Source organism: Fistularia commersonii, chromosome 15 (assembly GCF_037954325.1).
Source record: "Fistularia commersonii isolate RoL2024-O1a breed Wild chromosome 15, RoL_Fcom_v1.0, whole genome shotgun sequence".
NCBI lineage: Eukaryota > Metazoa > Chordata > Actinopteri > Syngnathiformes > Fistulariidae > Fistularia > Fistularia commersonii.
The window spans coordinates 13,895,658-13,909,598 of NC_141298.1; the positions used below are offsets into that span (position 1 = coordinate 13,895,658).

Genomic DNA, 13,941 nt, shown 5'->3' on the forward strand with positions numbered 1-13,941 from the left:
TTACAAATAAATGAAGCATACATACATATATATGTATATACGTACATACATACATATATATAATGTGTGTATATATACAGTGTATGTATATATATATATGTGTATGTATATATATATAGTGTGTATATTATGCACGTTATATGTAAGTATTCGCTCACCTGCCTTGACTCACATATCAACAAATGTGAGAGCCCATTCCTATTCCATAGGGTTCAATATGACATCAGCCCACCTTTTTCAGCTATAGCAGCTTCAACTCTTCTGGGAAGACAGTTTATGTGAATTTTTGACCATTCTTATAGGAATGTATTTGTTAGGTCCCACACACTGATGTTGGACGAAGGCCTGGTTCTCAGTCTCCACTGTAATTCATCCCAAAGGTGTTCTACGGGGTTGAGGTCACAACTCTTTGGAGGCCAGTCAAGTTCATCCACATCAGACTCTGTCATCCATGTCTTTATGGACCTTACTTTGTACACTAGTGCACAGTCATGTTGGAAAAGGAAGGGTCCAGCTCCAAACTGTTCCCACAAAGTTGGGAGCATGGAATTAGCATGGAATTTGTTGCATGGAATGTCTTGGTACACTGAAGCTTTCAGAGTTCCTTTCACTGGAACTAAGGGGGCAAGCCCAGCTCCTGAAAAACATCCCTACACCATAATCCCCTCATCCACCAAACTTCACACTTGGCAGAATACAGTCAGCCAAATACTGTTTTCCTGGCAACCACCAAACCCAGATTCACCCATCAGATCGCCAGATGGAGAAGCGCGATTCATCACTCCTGAGGTGTTCTTCCCAAAGAGGCCTGTTTCGGAAAGGCCCCATGGCAGCCCCAACCATTTTTGGATGAATTTGTGGGCTTTTCCATCCATCTTTCTTGTGGTGGATGAGGCGATCACAGTCATCTTCAGTGGTAGCACCACAACTGGTAGCACCAGACCTTGTAGCACCAGGCTGGTACTGGTAGCACTGGTAGCACCAGTTGTTGTACTTACCTGGGAATTGGCTTTGGTTGGTCTTTGCCAGGCTGTATGTTAGCTGCTTCATGACAGTTTTCCCCATCTGCTCGGCGGTATACCGCCCCCCTAGGCTTTTGATGGGCTGTTCCGCCAGGAGGGGGGATTCTCTCTCCACCGACAACAAAGGTGGTGGAGTCGTTTCTGATCCCCCTTCTAAGTGACAGGCTCCATGACTTGGCAGGCTTGATCTTCATTCTTGCCAAAATCATCAACTCATCCATCCCTTTTAGCAGTCGAGCTGTACACGGTGCTGTCCGGAGGAGGCTTGTGTTGTCCATGTACCTTCTCAAAGGGGGAAACCTCTGACCAGATGGTAGCTTGATCTCTCTGACCATTTGTCTTGCGCCAATGAAGATTACTTCAAAAGGCTGCCATGAACAAGATTGGACAGATGGCATGCCCCATTGGGAGACCTACCTGTAACTGCTGCCACCCTGTGGTGAATTCTTGGAGGGCAAAGCACACCTGCAGGTCACTGAAGTAAGCCATAATCAGGTTCTTTATGCAGGGAAGCATGTGGAAGAACTCCATAGTGTAGCTGATCGGCTGGTGTGATCCATATGCATTGGCAACGTCCAACCAGATGACATGGAGTTCAGTCTTCTTCTGCTTGGCCTTCTGGATCTGGTCCCAGATCCCTGTGGGGTGCTGTACGCGCCCTGGGAAACCTGGGACTCCTGCTTTCTGGCTATTGGTATCAACGTAGCCATCCTCCAGGAGATAGGAGGTCGTCCTTTGGGCCAATACAGAGAAAAAGATCTTTCCTTCTACATTTTGCACCATGGTCACTTTTTTTCCCATTCTCATCCACACTTTTGGAGAATCTTCTCATTTGCTGGTGGTCTGGTGTTCTCATTATCCATTGCCATTGTTACCAGGAGATTCGTCATATAAGGCACATTGTTTTCTTTCCTATCTTGCATTGTTATTATAACTTTTTGCACCCATAAATATATATATATAATATATACTTTCACCAATTAAATATTGTCCAGGCGTATTGCTGCAATAATACACATCCGCCACAAGGGGGCGACATTCTGCCTGCAGGTGGCGGTGTGCATCCAAAGAGCAACGACACTCTAATTCCAAGAAGAAGAGAGAGTCCATGGTGTTTTCTTGGGTGGACGGCCTTGTCTGGATTTAGCCTGTTAAAACTGCGTTGAAACCAGAGCAACGTGGGATAAAGTCACTGATATGTGCGTTAAATGTGTTCGCTAGACGCTCAAGTGTTGAATGTTTAGACTTGCGGGTGTATTCGAGAAATCGGTGAATCACAGGCATGTGAACTAATAGTTCTTCAACTAACGTTACCTCGCCAATAGCAAAGCTAACGTTACTTGAACACAACAAGGCATATGATCGCTAATGGTAAGGCATTGTTTACCAACTATGAACAAACATTTATAATAGTAGTCGGTGAAAAGTTGTCAGGTAAGGTTTGGTTGTAAATGCTCGGGAAAGGTGCATGGGAGTCACGCATGTGTCTTTGGCTAGAAAGCACCAATACGTGATATTGTGATGATAGATCTTCTCGCAACCCACTTACTTTTGTGGGAGCCCTCACTAGCAGCGCTATTACTTTTAAACTTCACATTATATGGATTGTATCTGTCCTTTCGTTTATTTATTAAATTTTCCGTACGTAATTAATTGTTTTTTGCTGTCAAACTTAGTTATAGAGCTAAAACATGTGCGCTCACATACTCTTGTAAGCGGTTTAATCCAGAGGTACTGTCGCTGTTAGCATAAAGCTAGCAGTCGTTTGCGTTTGCTAACAAGTGTTAAATGGCCTCGTTACGTTATGACTTTCAGGGTCCAAACTCGTGGTTAGTAACAGCTTTATTCCAGTAAGTCAACTGGTTAGTTTTAACATTTAACTCGATTTTCACACTATTTTATGGGTTTCTGTTTGACCGACGTACTGACTTTCTCGAACAGACTCTTAATTATACAGCAATGCCGTGACGTCAATGCTATGGTAAATGTAAATATGCTTTTCCAGCGTTTTCTGCACAGATACACTTGTTTTAATGTTGCGTTTCCAAAGTGTTTTTTTTTTCAAATATATTTTTCGCAATTACTTAATGACATGTGGCCGACACATTCCCGGTGGAGTGGACGGCAAAAAATAACATTTCACACTTATAGCGCCAATAAAGTCACTTCAAGTCAACACTGTTGACTGAATAATCCCAGTCTTGGTTACAAGTTTTGCCATTCGTTGAAAAGAGGGAAGTAGTTTGCAATTGAGATTTAGAATTATATGTACAGTTTAGTCTTGTTTAACAAACGTGCACTCTATTAAGATACGTTATGTAATCCAAGATCTGTATATAGTATTATAGAAACACGTTTTTTAGTGTAAAATGCAAATTATGTGTGAACAGTGCAAACATACCCACGGCATCGAGTAATAAACGGCTGTCCACTTTAACATCTTGTTGAAGAAGTCAAGTCTCCTTTGGGTTGTGATAACAGAGTGCAGACCCTGTGTACTTACGCTTGTTTCATTCAGCAGGTGCTTTTCCAGTTTGATAAAAGCAAGCAAGACTTGATCGGGTCAAGAGTGAAATCAGGTGCTCCCTTCCCCGACCTCCTGCTCCTGACCCTCTCTGAGACGCATCGCTCACGATGAATGAAGTAAACGTAGTCAGAGAGGGCTGGCTCCATAAACGAGGTAAAGAACACGAGAATCAGCCCCCCATTGTTCCAGTCGAGCTTTTGAACCAAATTGATGAATGCAAGGATCCGCAATTTCTCAATATTCATCAGATGATGCTTAATGGTTAGAAGTGGAACTTGTGGATAGATGATACAAGGTTTGTGTCAATGAGAAGAAAATATTTTAGAATATTCTTTATTCTTAGAAGTATCAACTTTTTCTTGCTGTGTCCATAGATATCTATCTAAATGGCAATTTTTATTTATCTATTTATTTATTTTAACAACATTCTCAGTCTATAACTTGCAGTGCAGAACTTTGATCATTTTCTCAGGTATTCTTTGTTTATTCTTCAATAGTAGTTAGATCAAAACATTTCATAGTTATTTTCAGGTCAGGAAGTAAAGTTCCAGATACCTTTTGAAATCAATTTCCTGGTATTTTAAGTAATGTCTACAAAAAATGTCAGTTAATTTTTAAGTAACAGTGAATTAATTTGAATGTGATTTCATCTTCCTTGCTGATTTTATGATGAGAACAACTTTAGTAATCCCGAAGGAAATTGTTGTGCCAGAGTTTCAAGTAAAAAATATATTTTTTTTAAAACAATATAAACAATATAATATAATATTTAATATAGTTATACCTATTTTTTGTGTATTGTTTTGCTTTTCAGTTTAATTTATTATTGGATTTTTTTTTCCATTTCTATGCATGGCAACCCTAGGGTTATGAATTCATTAATTTCACATAATGATGAATGCTTCAGCTTTACAATGCAAAATGACTTAAAGTTTCCAATGGTGTATACAGGCTATTGTCACTGAAAATCTGTCCTCTCACCAGGTGAGTACATCAAGACATGGAGGCCCAGGTATTTCATCCTGAAGAGTGACGGTTCCTTCATCGGCTACAAGGAGAAACCAGATCTGAATGACCAGACGTCACCACCACTTAACAACTTCTCAGTGGCAGGTCAGGCATCAAGAGTTCAAAAAAACTAAACAGTAATCTCAAAAAGCCATGTTTCCCAATCACCAGACATATCATGTTGTCACTATCAATTCTCTTTTTTTTCCCCCAGAATGCCAGTTAATGAAGACTGAAAGACCTCGGCCCAACACATTTGTCATCCGCTGTCTACAGTGGACTACTGTGATTGAACGTACTTTTCATGTGGACAGCAATGAGGAGAGGTAAGCAACAGGCGTCCCCGGTATCCTGTTGAACCTTTTCAAAGAAACAATTAAAAAGATAAATTAGCATGTCTGTAATAAGCATGTGGATTGGAAAACATTCTTCTGATTTGGTTTACAGTGAAGAACAGTTTTAATAAGTTTATATGTATGGATGAGTATATATTCATTATAGTTCTTCATGTGTTCAGTATATTTTATTTGGACTTGGAGTTATTTTGTTGCAAATATTTAGAACTCCAAGACACTTGCGCCATCCAACTACTTACAAACAGCTACATTGGTACTACTTTTAAGCTTACTTGCAAAGCTAAATTAATTGAAGTTGTAATTTATTTGATGCTTCAACATTCCCTTTATTACAACATCTAAGTGTATTATAATTCTCCCCCTCCCCCACCCGCCTGACCGTGTTTGTGTGTCAACGCATTTTTTATCAGATTGTGATGTACTGAAATATTCAATTGTTTGAATAATCTGTAGTTGTAGTTGGTCCCCCCCTGTGTAAAAACAAAAATTCTTGTCTTTTTAGACGAGAGTTTATGTGACTCATACTTCATTTTCATACATGTCTGACTACACGCAAGGACAGTTGTTCACATCTCATACACATTTGCCCACAACTAAAATTAGATTATGTTTAACTTCTTGAACAAGACCAGTGACACCAGTCGACTATTAGGTTTCTGATTCTTGTTTGAAATGATAAGATCACTTGTGGGTGACCATTTTTGGGGGTTTCGGTGCTTAGGGAGGAGTGGATGCGGGCGATCCAGTCTGTAGCGAACAGTCTGAAGATGCGCGAACAAGAGGATGAGGAGCCCATGGACGTTTTTGGCTCACCCAGTGAGAGCAGCCTGGAGGAGATGGAGGTGGCTGTGTCCAAGAGCCGGAACAAAGTTGTAAGGACATACATGTTGATTAGCTCAAATGTGGCAGTTTTCAGTGTTTACTTTTGATTTTGTTGCTAAAACGGTATCTAGTATGTGTTTGTTTCTTTACTCCAAAAATTTCCTGTGGCATGGTCTTTAAAGTATTGCAGTGACTGACATGATGTAACTGTGTTCTGTTAAATCAAAGCATTTTGTGGTGTAATCACTGGGGATCCCTTGAGTCGGTAATAATCCAGCAGACACAGATAATCCAGTGAATACAGATGTAGTTCAAAGTTTAAGGTATTTTCCCATCCCACATTTAACTGCTAGGTTTTTCTTTTGGGAAAACTGCGGTGACTTCCTATGTTCTGCGGGTCACAGCTTAATTAGTTTGATATTATTTTTTCAAGTTTCACAGTGTACATTTTCATAATTTTAAACAACAAATTTTCTGCAGTTTTCCCCACCAACAACTTGTTTCTGCTCTGGTGTTCAAGTGCTTATGAAATAAGTTGGAAAACTGTCATCTCTAATGAGTCCTTGTTTTCTTGGCAGACAATGAGTGACTTTGAGTACCTCAAGCTGCTTGGTAAAGGGACATTTGGGAAGGTGATTCTGGTCAAAGAGAAGTCCACGGGAGTACATTATGCCATGAAAATATTGCGCAAAGAGGTTATCATAGCCAAGGTGAGCAATCGGTACACACTTGTAGCTGTCTAAAAAGTTGAACACTGTCTTTACACAAGATTTTTCTTAAATTTAACAAGGGGTCGACTGTATTTGGTAACAAGTTGTAATTGGCATTGTCTGAATCTGACTTATTATTGCAATGGTTATTTCGGATTGATGTTTTTACACAACTGAGTATTTTTTTCATAAAATACCCTGTTTTTTTAAAGTTATGTATTTTTAGAGAAAAAATAATAAAACATTGCAAACTGTCCCATTTACTGCTACTGAATGTCGTATTGTGTGTGTGCAAAGACAACTTTGTGACATATTTTAAATTGATCTTGAGTTAGTTTCATCACCATGCAGAAAAAAATGAGATGCACATTAATGGTTATGTAATATTACCTAATATTTATCTGTTTACTTTTTCCCTCATTAACCGGTGTTATTAAGCTGGTTTGTCTTGGCATCTTTGACTAATTACGAGAAATCCTTAAACATCAAACAGTCAAACCCTGACTCCGATGAGCATCGCCTGTAGCGAAAAGCTGTGCATTCTGTTTTGTGCTTCTAATGCAATGCATTTGTTGACAGGATGAGGTGGCCCACACAGTTACAGAGAGCAGAGTGTTACAAAACACAAAGCATCCCTTCCTCACAGTGAGTAGTTAGAATTGCAGCACTAGTATCTATAGCAGCTGTGCATTTATTGTGAATGCCATCATGTCCACCTATTGCACCTCAATATTTTATACTACCTTGTTTGTGATATTGAGTTGTGTTTTTTTTTTGGTTTTTTAGAAATTCTTCTTTAAATTTCTGCTTTTTATTAGTTATCTACAGATGCAAAATGTAGGTTTTTAAAAAAGTGGGTCTGTGAAATTGTTGACAGTGATGCTATTAATGATGTGTGCACAGATGTTTAAAAAATTTAGGAAATTTTCTTTCTTTGCGTGTCATTGGGACAAGTATGGTTGTAATAACATAATAATTGTTTTATTGAAAAAGTATTGTCAAACCTCTTAATATATGGCAAAATCTCTATTTAAGTATTCTACTGTTCTTTTCCCTGCCAAATATAAGTTATTCCCCTGTATTTCTCTTTCCCCTACATAGTTTTTAACCAGCTGACACCCCACAAGTTTATCTGTCTAATGTTAGGATAATGATGGAGTATATATTAAAGATGTATTAATATATTTGATAAAGATAATTTACAAACTTGTCTTGTTTATCCTGCAGACACTGAAGTATGCCTTCCAAACACACGATCGGTTATGTTTCGTAATGGAATATGCTAATGGTGGCGAGGTGAGACTTCACATATCATAAGTCACATGGAAAAGCACTTGGTATCAATAGCTTGCCATTTACACGCATTGAGTAAGTGTGTGATGCCATCTGCCCTCTTCTCTTTCAGCTCTTCTTCCATCTGTCACGGGAGCGAGTGTTCACAGAAGACCGTGCTCGCTTTTACGGCGCTGAGATTGTGTCAGCTCTGGAGTACCTTCATTCACGTGACGTGGTGTACCGTGATCTCAAGGTGAATAGCTGCAATGTCAATCATTTTGGAAAAATACAAAACATCCAAGCAGTTTTTCTGTCTGGACATCATGGGGAATCAAAGAAGCTTCTGTAGCATATCAGTCGAACAAAAAAGCATGTTCACTGTTGCACAATTCATCCCTTAAACAGCTCTTTGCTTCTGTAAAATATTTACTGAGTGGTTTTATATTTCGTGCATACTTTTTTGAGGCAGTGATTCATTGGTTTCAGCACAGAATCTGTTAAATAATAGTAATGTTTATTACATTGCAGCTGGAGAATCTGATGCTGGACAAAGATGGTCACATCAAAATCACAGACTTTGGCCTTTGTAAGGAGGGCATTACTCCTGACGCCACCATGAAAACCTTCTGTGGAACTCCTGAATATTTGGCACCCGAGGTAAACCGCGCACTGACGCACCACTGAGTGGTGCTTCTAAACTCCAAATATTTATATTTTAACTGCACTTAATACCTTACATTCATCTATGCATTCAAATACAGAAGAGTTAATTTCAAAATTAATGAATCTAACAATGATGAGACATTGCAAAAGGGAAGCCAAGCAAATAATTCACTCTTGTAAAAGCTGTTTGCACTTGTGAATGAAAGGATGAATGGACGTGCTGTACGTCTTTTTAAATGCGGCCCTGTGATCAGCAGGAGACCGGTTTAGGGCGGGGCTTGCTTCTGCAGATAGTATTTTTTTTCCCGCCTATTTTATTCACATTATCAGGTAGCTTTATAGATACAAAGAAGCAAAAAGGTCTTTGAGATTTGCAATGCAAATAGATCTTAATGGACACTGTTTGCATGATAATCACCCATGATAATATATATGATAATATAATAAATGAGAAGTAAGGGACCCAAACATTTGGGAATAGAATAACTTGGGTGCAAATGTAGCAACTTATTGATATTAAAATAAGGTACATGCCTAGCTTTAGGTTTAATCACCCTTTCCATTTGCTGAAGTATATGTCTTTGGTGCCTCAGGTTCTGGAAGACAATGACTACGGCCGTGCTGTGGACTGGTGGGGTCTGGGTGTGGTGATGTATGAGATGATGTGTGGCAGGCTGCCTTTCTATAACCAGGACCATGAGCGCTTGTTTGAGCTTATCCTTATGGAGGAGATCCGCTTCCCCAGGAACCTGTCCCCTGAAGCAAAGTCCCTGCTGGCTGGCCTGCTCAAGAAGGACCCCAAACAAAGGTCTGAGCTCATGTCCTTTTGGCAGTGCAATTACTTATTAATGAATTATCTTTTTTTTTAATTATTATTTTTATTATTGTTATTATTATTATTAAGTGTTCTTGCTCTTATATACAGGTTAGGAGGGGGTCCCAATGATGCCAAAGAAGTCATGAGTCACAAGTTTTTCATCACTATCAACTGGCAGGATGTGGTACAGAAAAAGGTGAGACTGTTGGAGGTAAAGAGGAAGTGAAGTTTAAGTTTGTTCGCGAGTTGCGAAAACAGGAAGTATTGTCTCAATGCTGAGCTGAGATTTCAGACAGATTACATCTCATGTGTAACTAAGACATTGCAAGGATACAGTCAACCTTTGTCAACCCCTTTTATTTATTTATTTTTTAATTTCCTCCTTGATCTTTTCAGGAAAAAGTTTTATTAATATCTGTGCCACAGTCCCATACGTCCAACCAGTAGACACAGGCAATGTGTTTAACACTGCCTTCTTCCCCAACCCCCCAGCTCACCCCTGTCTTCAGACCACATGTCACGTCAGAGACTGACACCCGGTACTTTGATGAGGAGTTCACCGCACAGACCATCACACTCACTCCACCAGACAAGTGTAAGTGCAAGACAATAAACCCAGATCTCATCTTGCTGCAGGGGCTGTCAACTAATCAACTTATGTTTTTGGGTTTATTCTCAACTTCTCTTAAGACTGTCCCTTTAATGCCCTGAGCAAGACAGTGCCTATGTATATGATTATTGTTATCTTATTTGACGAACTGGTTAGATTTTAACTTTACATCGTGAGGCATGCAACTCGTTATCACTCGGCTATTTTGCAAAAAAACAACTATAACAATTGACAGTTGTCACATAAAGATCACTTGTTATGGCTGTAGTTAAAATACTTTTAACTAACAATGACAATTATAGAAAACACATTCTATTTAGCAGAATTGAAAAAAAATGTATAACCAGTTGCATTGAAACAGTTACAATGATGAAAAGACAGGTGGAAGAGCTGGAGGTGGCAGAGATGAAGATGCTATGGCTCTCTTTGGGGGTGACCCGAATGGATAGGATCAGGAATGTGTCTATCAGAGGAACAGCACATGTTAGAAGGTTAGAGAAGTCAGACTGAGATGGTTCGGTCATGTACAGAGGAGGGAGAGTGAATATATTGGTAGACGGATGCTGGAATTGGAGCTGCCAGGCAGGAGGTCTATAGGAAGACCAAAGAAGATTTATGGATGTAGTGAGAGAGGATATGAAGGTAGTTGGTGTGAGAGAGGAGGATACAGAGAATAGGGTTAGATGGAGATGGCTGATACGCTGTGGCAAACCCTTAAGGGAAAAGCCGAAAGGAGAAGAAGAAGTTTAACCAGTTGCTATCATACTATCAAGTAGCCCAATGCGACTGACCCATGGAGACAAAATGACTCTTATCGCATCGCCACTGTCATTGATCATATATGTTGTTGAACCTTATCTAGCTTCAGTTAGCTTAGTTGAATAAAATCAGATTAGCCTCTTTGATGCTATTCCATTATATTCTTTGACCCGAGGTTTAGTACTTTTTCCCCCTCTGCCAACAGTGTTGAAATGACACAGTGAGTGAGTAAATAAGACTATGATGTAAAAGCACACTATAAATATCGTAGATCATAACAGCCTCTCTTGTTTGTTCTTCTAGATAATTCTCTTGACTGTGAGGATCCTGGACAGCAAGCACATTTCCCCCAGTTCTCCTATTCTGCCAGCATAAGAGAGTGATCGCATCTCGGCCGCAGACACACAGCAATTACACAACACACAAACAACTCATGCGTACACACACACACACACACACACACACACACACACACACACACACACACGCACACACTAACGCACACGAGGCATGAACAACATCGGCCACATCCATTACAGCTCTAAGACGACCAGAATTTCATCTCTTATGAGGTTTTGGTCCTGGCAGGATCTAAGTGCCTCCACTGGTGGCCATAGAGTTCAGTAGAACCCCTCTTTGTCCGCACGTCTGGACAAAGACTGGCCTCTCTGGCTGTACTGTACCAAACTGGACTTCTGTACCTCACATAGTCATCAGCACAACTCAACAACACAAACAGGACTCTGTCTGTAGCACCTTCAGATGTCATACACACAACTGCTGCTGCTTTTCCAGACTGTAACACCACCAGTCATCTCTCCTTTTATGGTCTTCTGAGAAGCCATATGGTCCCTTCATCGGGTTTATGAGTGGGATGGACACAGTCAAATATGAGGGAGGAAGACGTGTAGCAGTTTGCTGGCTGCAAGGTGTGTGTGGATCTCATTTTTTTTTTTGTTTGGGTTTTTTTTTTTGTTGTTTTTGTGTGTGTTTGTTTTGTTTTTGAGAAAGCACAGACATCATATCCAAACCTGATGTCGACATGTGAGTGAGTCTGCGAGAGCATGTGGTGTTGTGTGTGTATTCAACGCTCGCCCACTATGCACCAGGAACAATCTGATTTAATACATGATGATCAAAGTGTATCCGCGGTGAAAAGCTTTGACAAAGTGAAACACGAGGTGTCCTTTTTAAACAGTATGCAATGAAATCCAATCAGTTTTTTTATAAGTTCACTCTCATCAAAGAATGTGATCTTTGTTAACATATTTTTTCAAGTACAAGCCAGCAATTAATGGGAATTGGGAAATACCTAAATGCACAAGATGTATGTTATTTTTTTTACGTTTTTTTTTTTAATTAATACACATATTTGATCTTTCTTGATCAGCAAAATAAACACCAGCCATGTGATAAGAGAAGGTCAGTTCACACTTAGTGGTTGAAATCAGACCTTTTTCTCCTCAGATGGACCACGTGCATGAGGAAACTGCTCCCTGGATGTTCCCATTCATTCTGTATTGCCGCGACACATTTCTGCTTGTGCTGAGAAGTGGCATCGAATGTCTAACTACAGGGAAAAAAAACAAAACATTTAAGAAGCTCAGTGTAACAGGTGGAGACATAACTGTTATATATAAGTGCTAGAACTAGAGTATGTCACCAGCAGTCAATAACAAATCATTTCCACTTTATTAACCTGCTACAAAGTCTCATACGTGTGTGTGTGTGTGTGTGTGTGTGTGTGTGTGTGCGTGTGTGCGTGTGTGCGTGCGTGCGTGCGTGCGTGCGTGCGTGCGTGCGTGCGTGCGTGTGTGTGTCATTAGAATGTGAGTTGAAAAACATGACACACTCACATATCTACTAAATCTAGACAGACTGAAAGATCATTTAACAAACGAGCATCACATGACATCCCCTTCCGCCTTGAGCTTTCATTTATATGCTTAGGCTTTTTATCACAAAATATATTAATGCAAAACAATGCCCAACATGCTCACCATAGTTTCCATAAATTATGTAATGTAACAACAGCAAATTCAACCCATGAATATGGGGCGTCCGTTTTAGCCAGTTTTTGGGAAAAGGCAGTGAATGGGAGTGGGTGATCGATGATTAATTTAACTACCACAAAGTAGCAATTGTCCTGGTAGTTAATGTTGTAATTGTGGGAGGAGGGAGGGGGATTTTGCTGTTTTCACATTTTGCTATGAATATAAGAACTGAGTAAGGGTATAAGTGCTTCATGAATTGTGTTTATTTGGGATGGATAACATTATTGATTCTTTCAGGCATCCTGTAAACATGAAATTTAAAAATGTAAATTAGACCTATATCTATTTATTAACTTGTTACAGGTGAATCAACTATTTGCTTGATAAATCAAATAGGTGTTTGGTCTATGAAATAGCTTGGCAAATTTTTAATAAAAAAAAATTAAAAGCTAGAAGCTGAACATTTGGATGCTTTAAGAAAATGAAATACAGAATTTGTTTTCAGTTGATAGTTACAGTTCAGGCTGTAACTAATTGCAAGATCTTTTGTGGGAGGATCCAAAGTATTAAGATTTTTTACTATTCCCGTAATTGATTTTGTCCAATAGGGTTAATAACAGAAAGCACCTCCAACTCTTTCCAATCCGCGAACTGACTCCTAATCTCCTTAACCAGGCATGCTGAGTGGTGGAGTTTGCAGCTTTCACAGCAATCCATCTAACCCAGCTTCCTGAGTGAGGAGGGTCACATGCTGTGAAGATACACAGTGGTTCTGTTTATGCTGGGGCAGATCCACGTCTCATCGAACTGCCCCGGGCAAAAGCTCTCGAGCACCTGCATGTCGAGCCTTGCCCCTTGGCTGTTCTTTTGTCCAGCTTACCCGTCTAACAAGATTTTTCAAAATCTGCCACTTTTCACTCATCAATGTTTACAATTAAACCAAGCTTATCGGCCGGAAAGCCGACACCACATCCAGGGAGCAGCAGTTATACAGCAAACATGGTCCATTGTGAGATACTTTCTTTGAGTGCAATGCCAACTTTAATACGTGTCTTTTTTTTTGTTGTTTTTTTTTTTTTTTCCCCCCCCTCCTCAAAATTTCCCATCCAGTCGAAATGTCTGCACACCATGAAATAGTAACCAGAGGGAGTGCACCGGTTACATTGGCAATATTGGATGTTCTTTGTATTGGTGCTACACACTTCCCTGTTGCTCATCAGAGCCCTCTATCATATATAATGTTTTTACACCATTTCCGTTATTTGATTTTTACCCCTCTGGTGTCGCCTCTCGACCTGCCATTTTCCTTCACCCTCCAGTCCCTGAACCTTCTTCAGATAGTCTCAAATTTAGGGTCGAAATGGTTGAAAGTAATGTT

At 39.8% G+C, this 13,941-nt stretch overlaps 1 protein-coding gene across 2 annotated transcripts; it reads left to right on the top strand.

Moving 5' to 3' along the window:
* Nucleotides 1–2,086: 2,086 nt before the first annotated feature.
* Nucleotides 2,087–12,160, top strand: LOC147226631 (RAC-beta serine/threonine-protein kinase-like). Of its 2 annotated transcripts, none has more exons than XM_086160262.1 (14): nucleotides 2,087–2,221; nucleotides 3,544–3,702; nucleotides 4,534–4,662; nucleotides 4,772–4,883; nucleotides 5,635–5,785; nucleotides 6,314–6,445; nucleotides 7,025–7,090; nucleotides 7,673–7,741; nucleotides 7,851–7,973; nucleotides 8,249–8,377; nucleotides 8,977–9,191; nucleotides 9,309–9,396; nucleotides 9,693–9,795; nucleotides 10,873–12,160. In XM_086160262.1, the coding sequence occupies exons 2-14, from the start codon at nucleotides 3,657–3,659 to the stop codon at nucleotides 10,950–10,952; spliced, it is 1,443 nt and encodes a 480-aa protein (XP_086016388.1). In that variant the 5' UTR covers nucleotides 2,087–2,221; nucleotides 3,544–3,656; the 3' UTR covers nucleotides 10,953–12,160. The 2 variants fall into 2 exon arrangements, with proteins under 2 accessions (XP_086016388.1, XP_086016389.1); XM_086160263.1 differs by having other exon boundaries at nucleotides 2,121–2,221; nucleotides 3,541–3,702.
* Nucleotides 12,161–13,941: the final 1,781 nt, after the last annotated feature.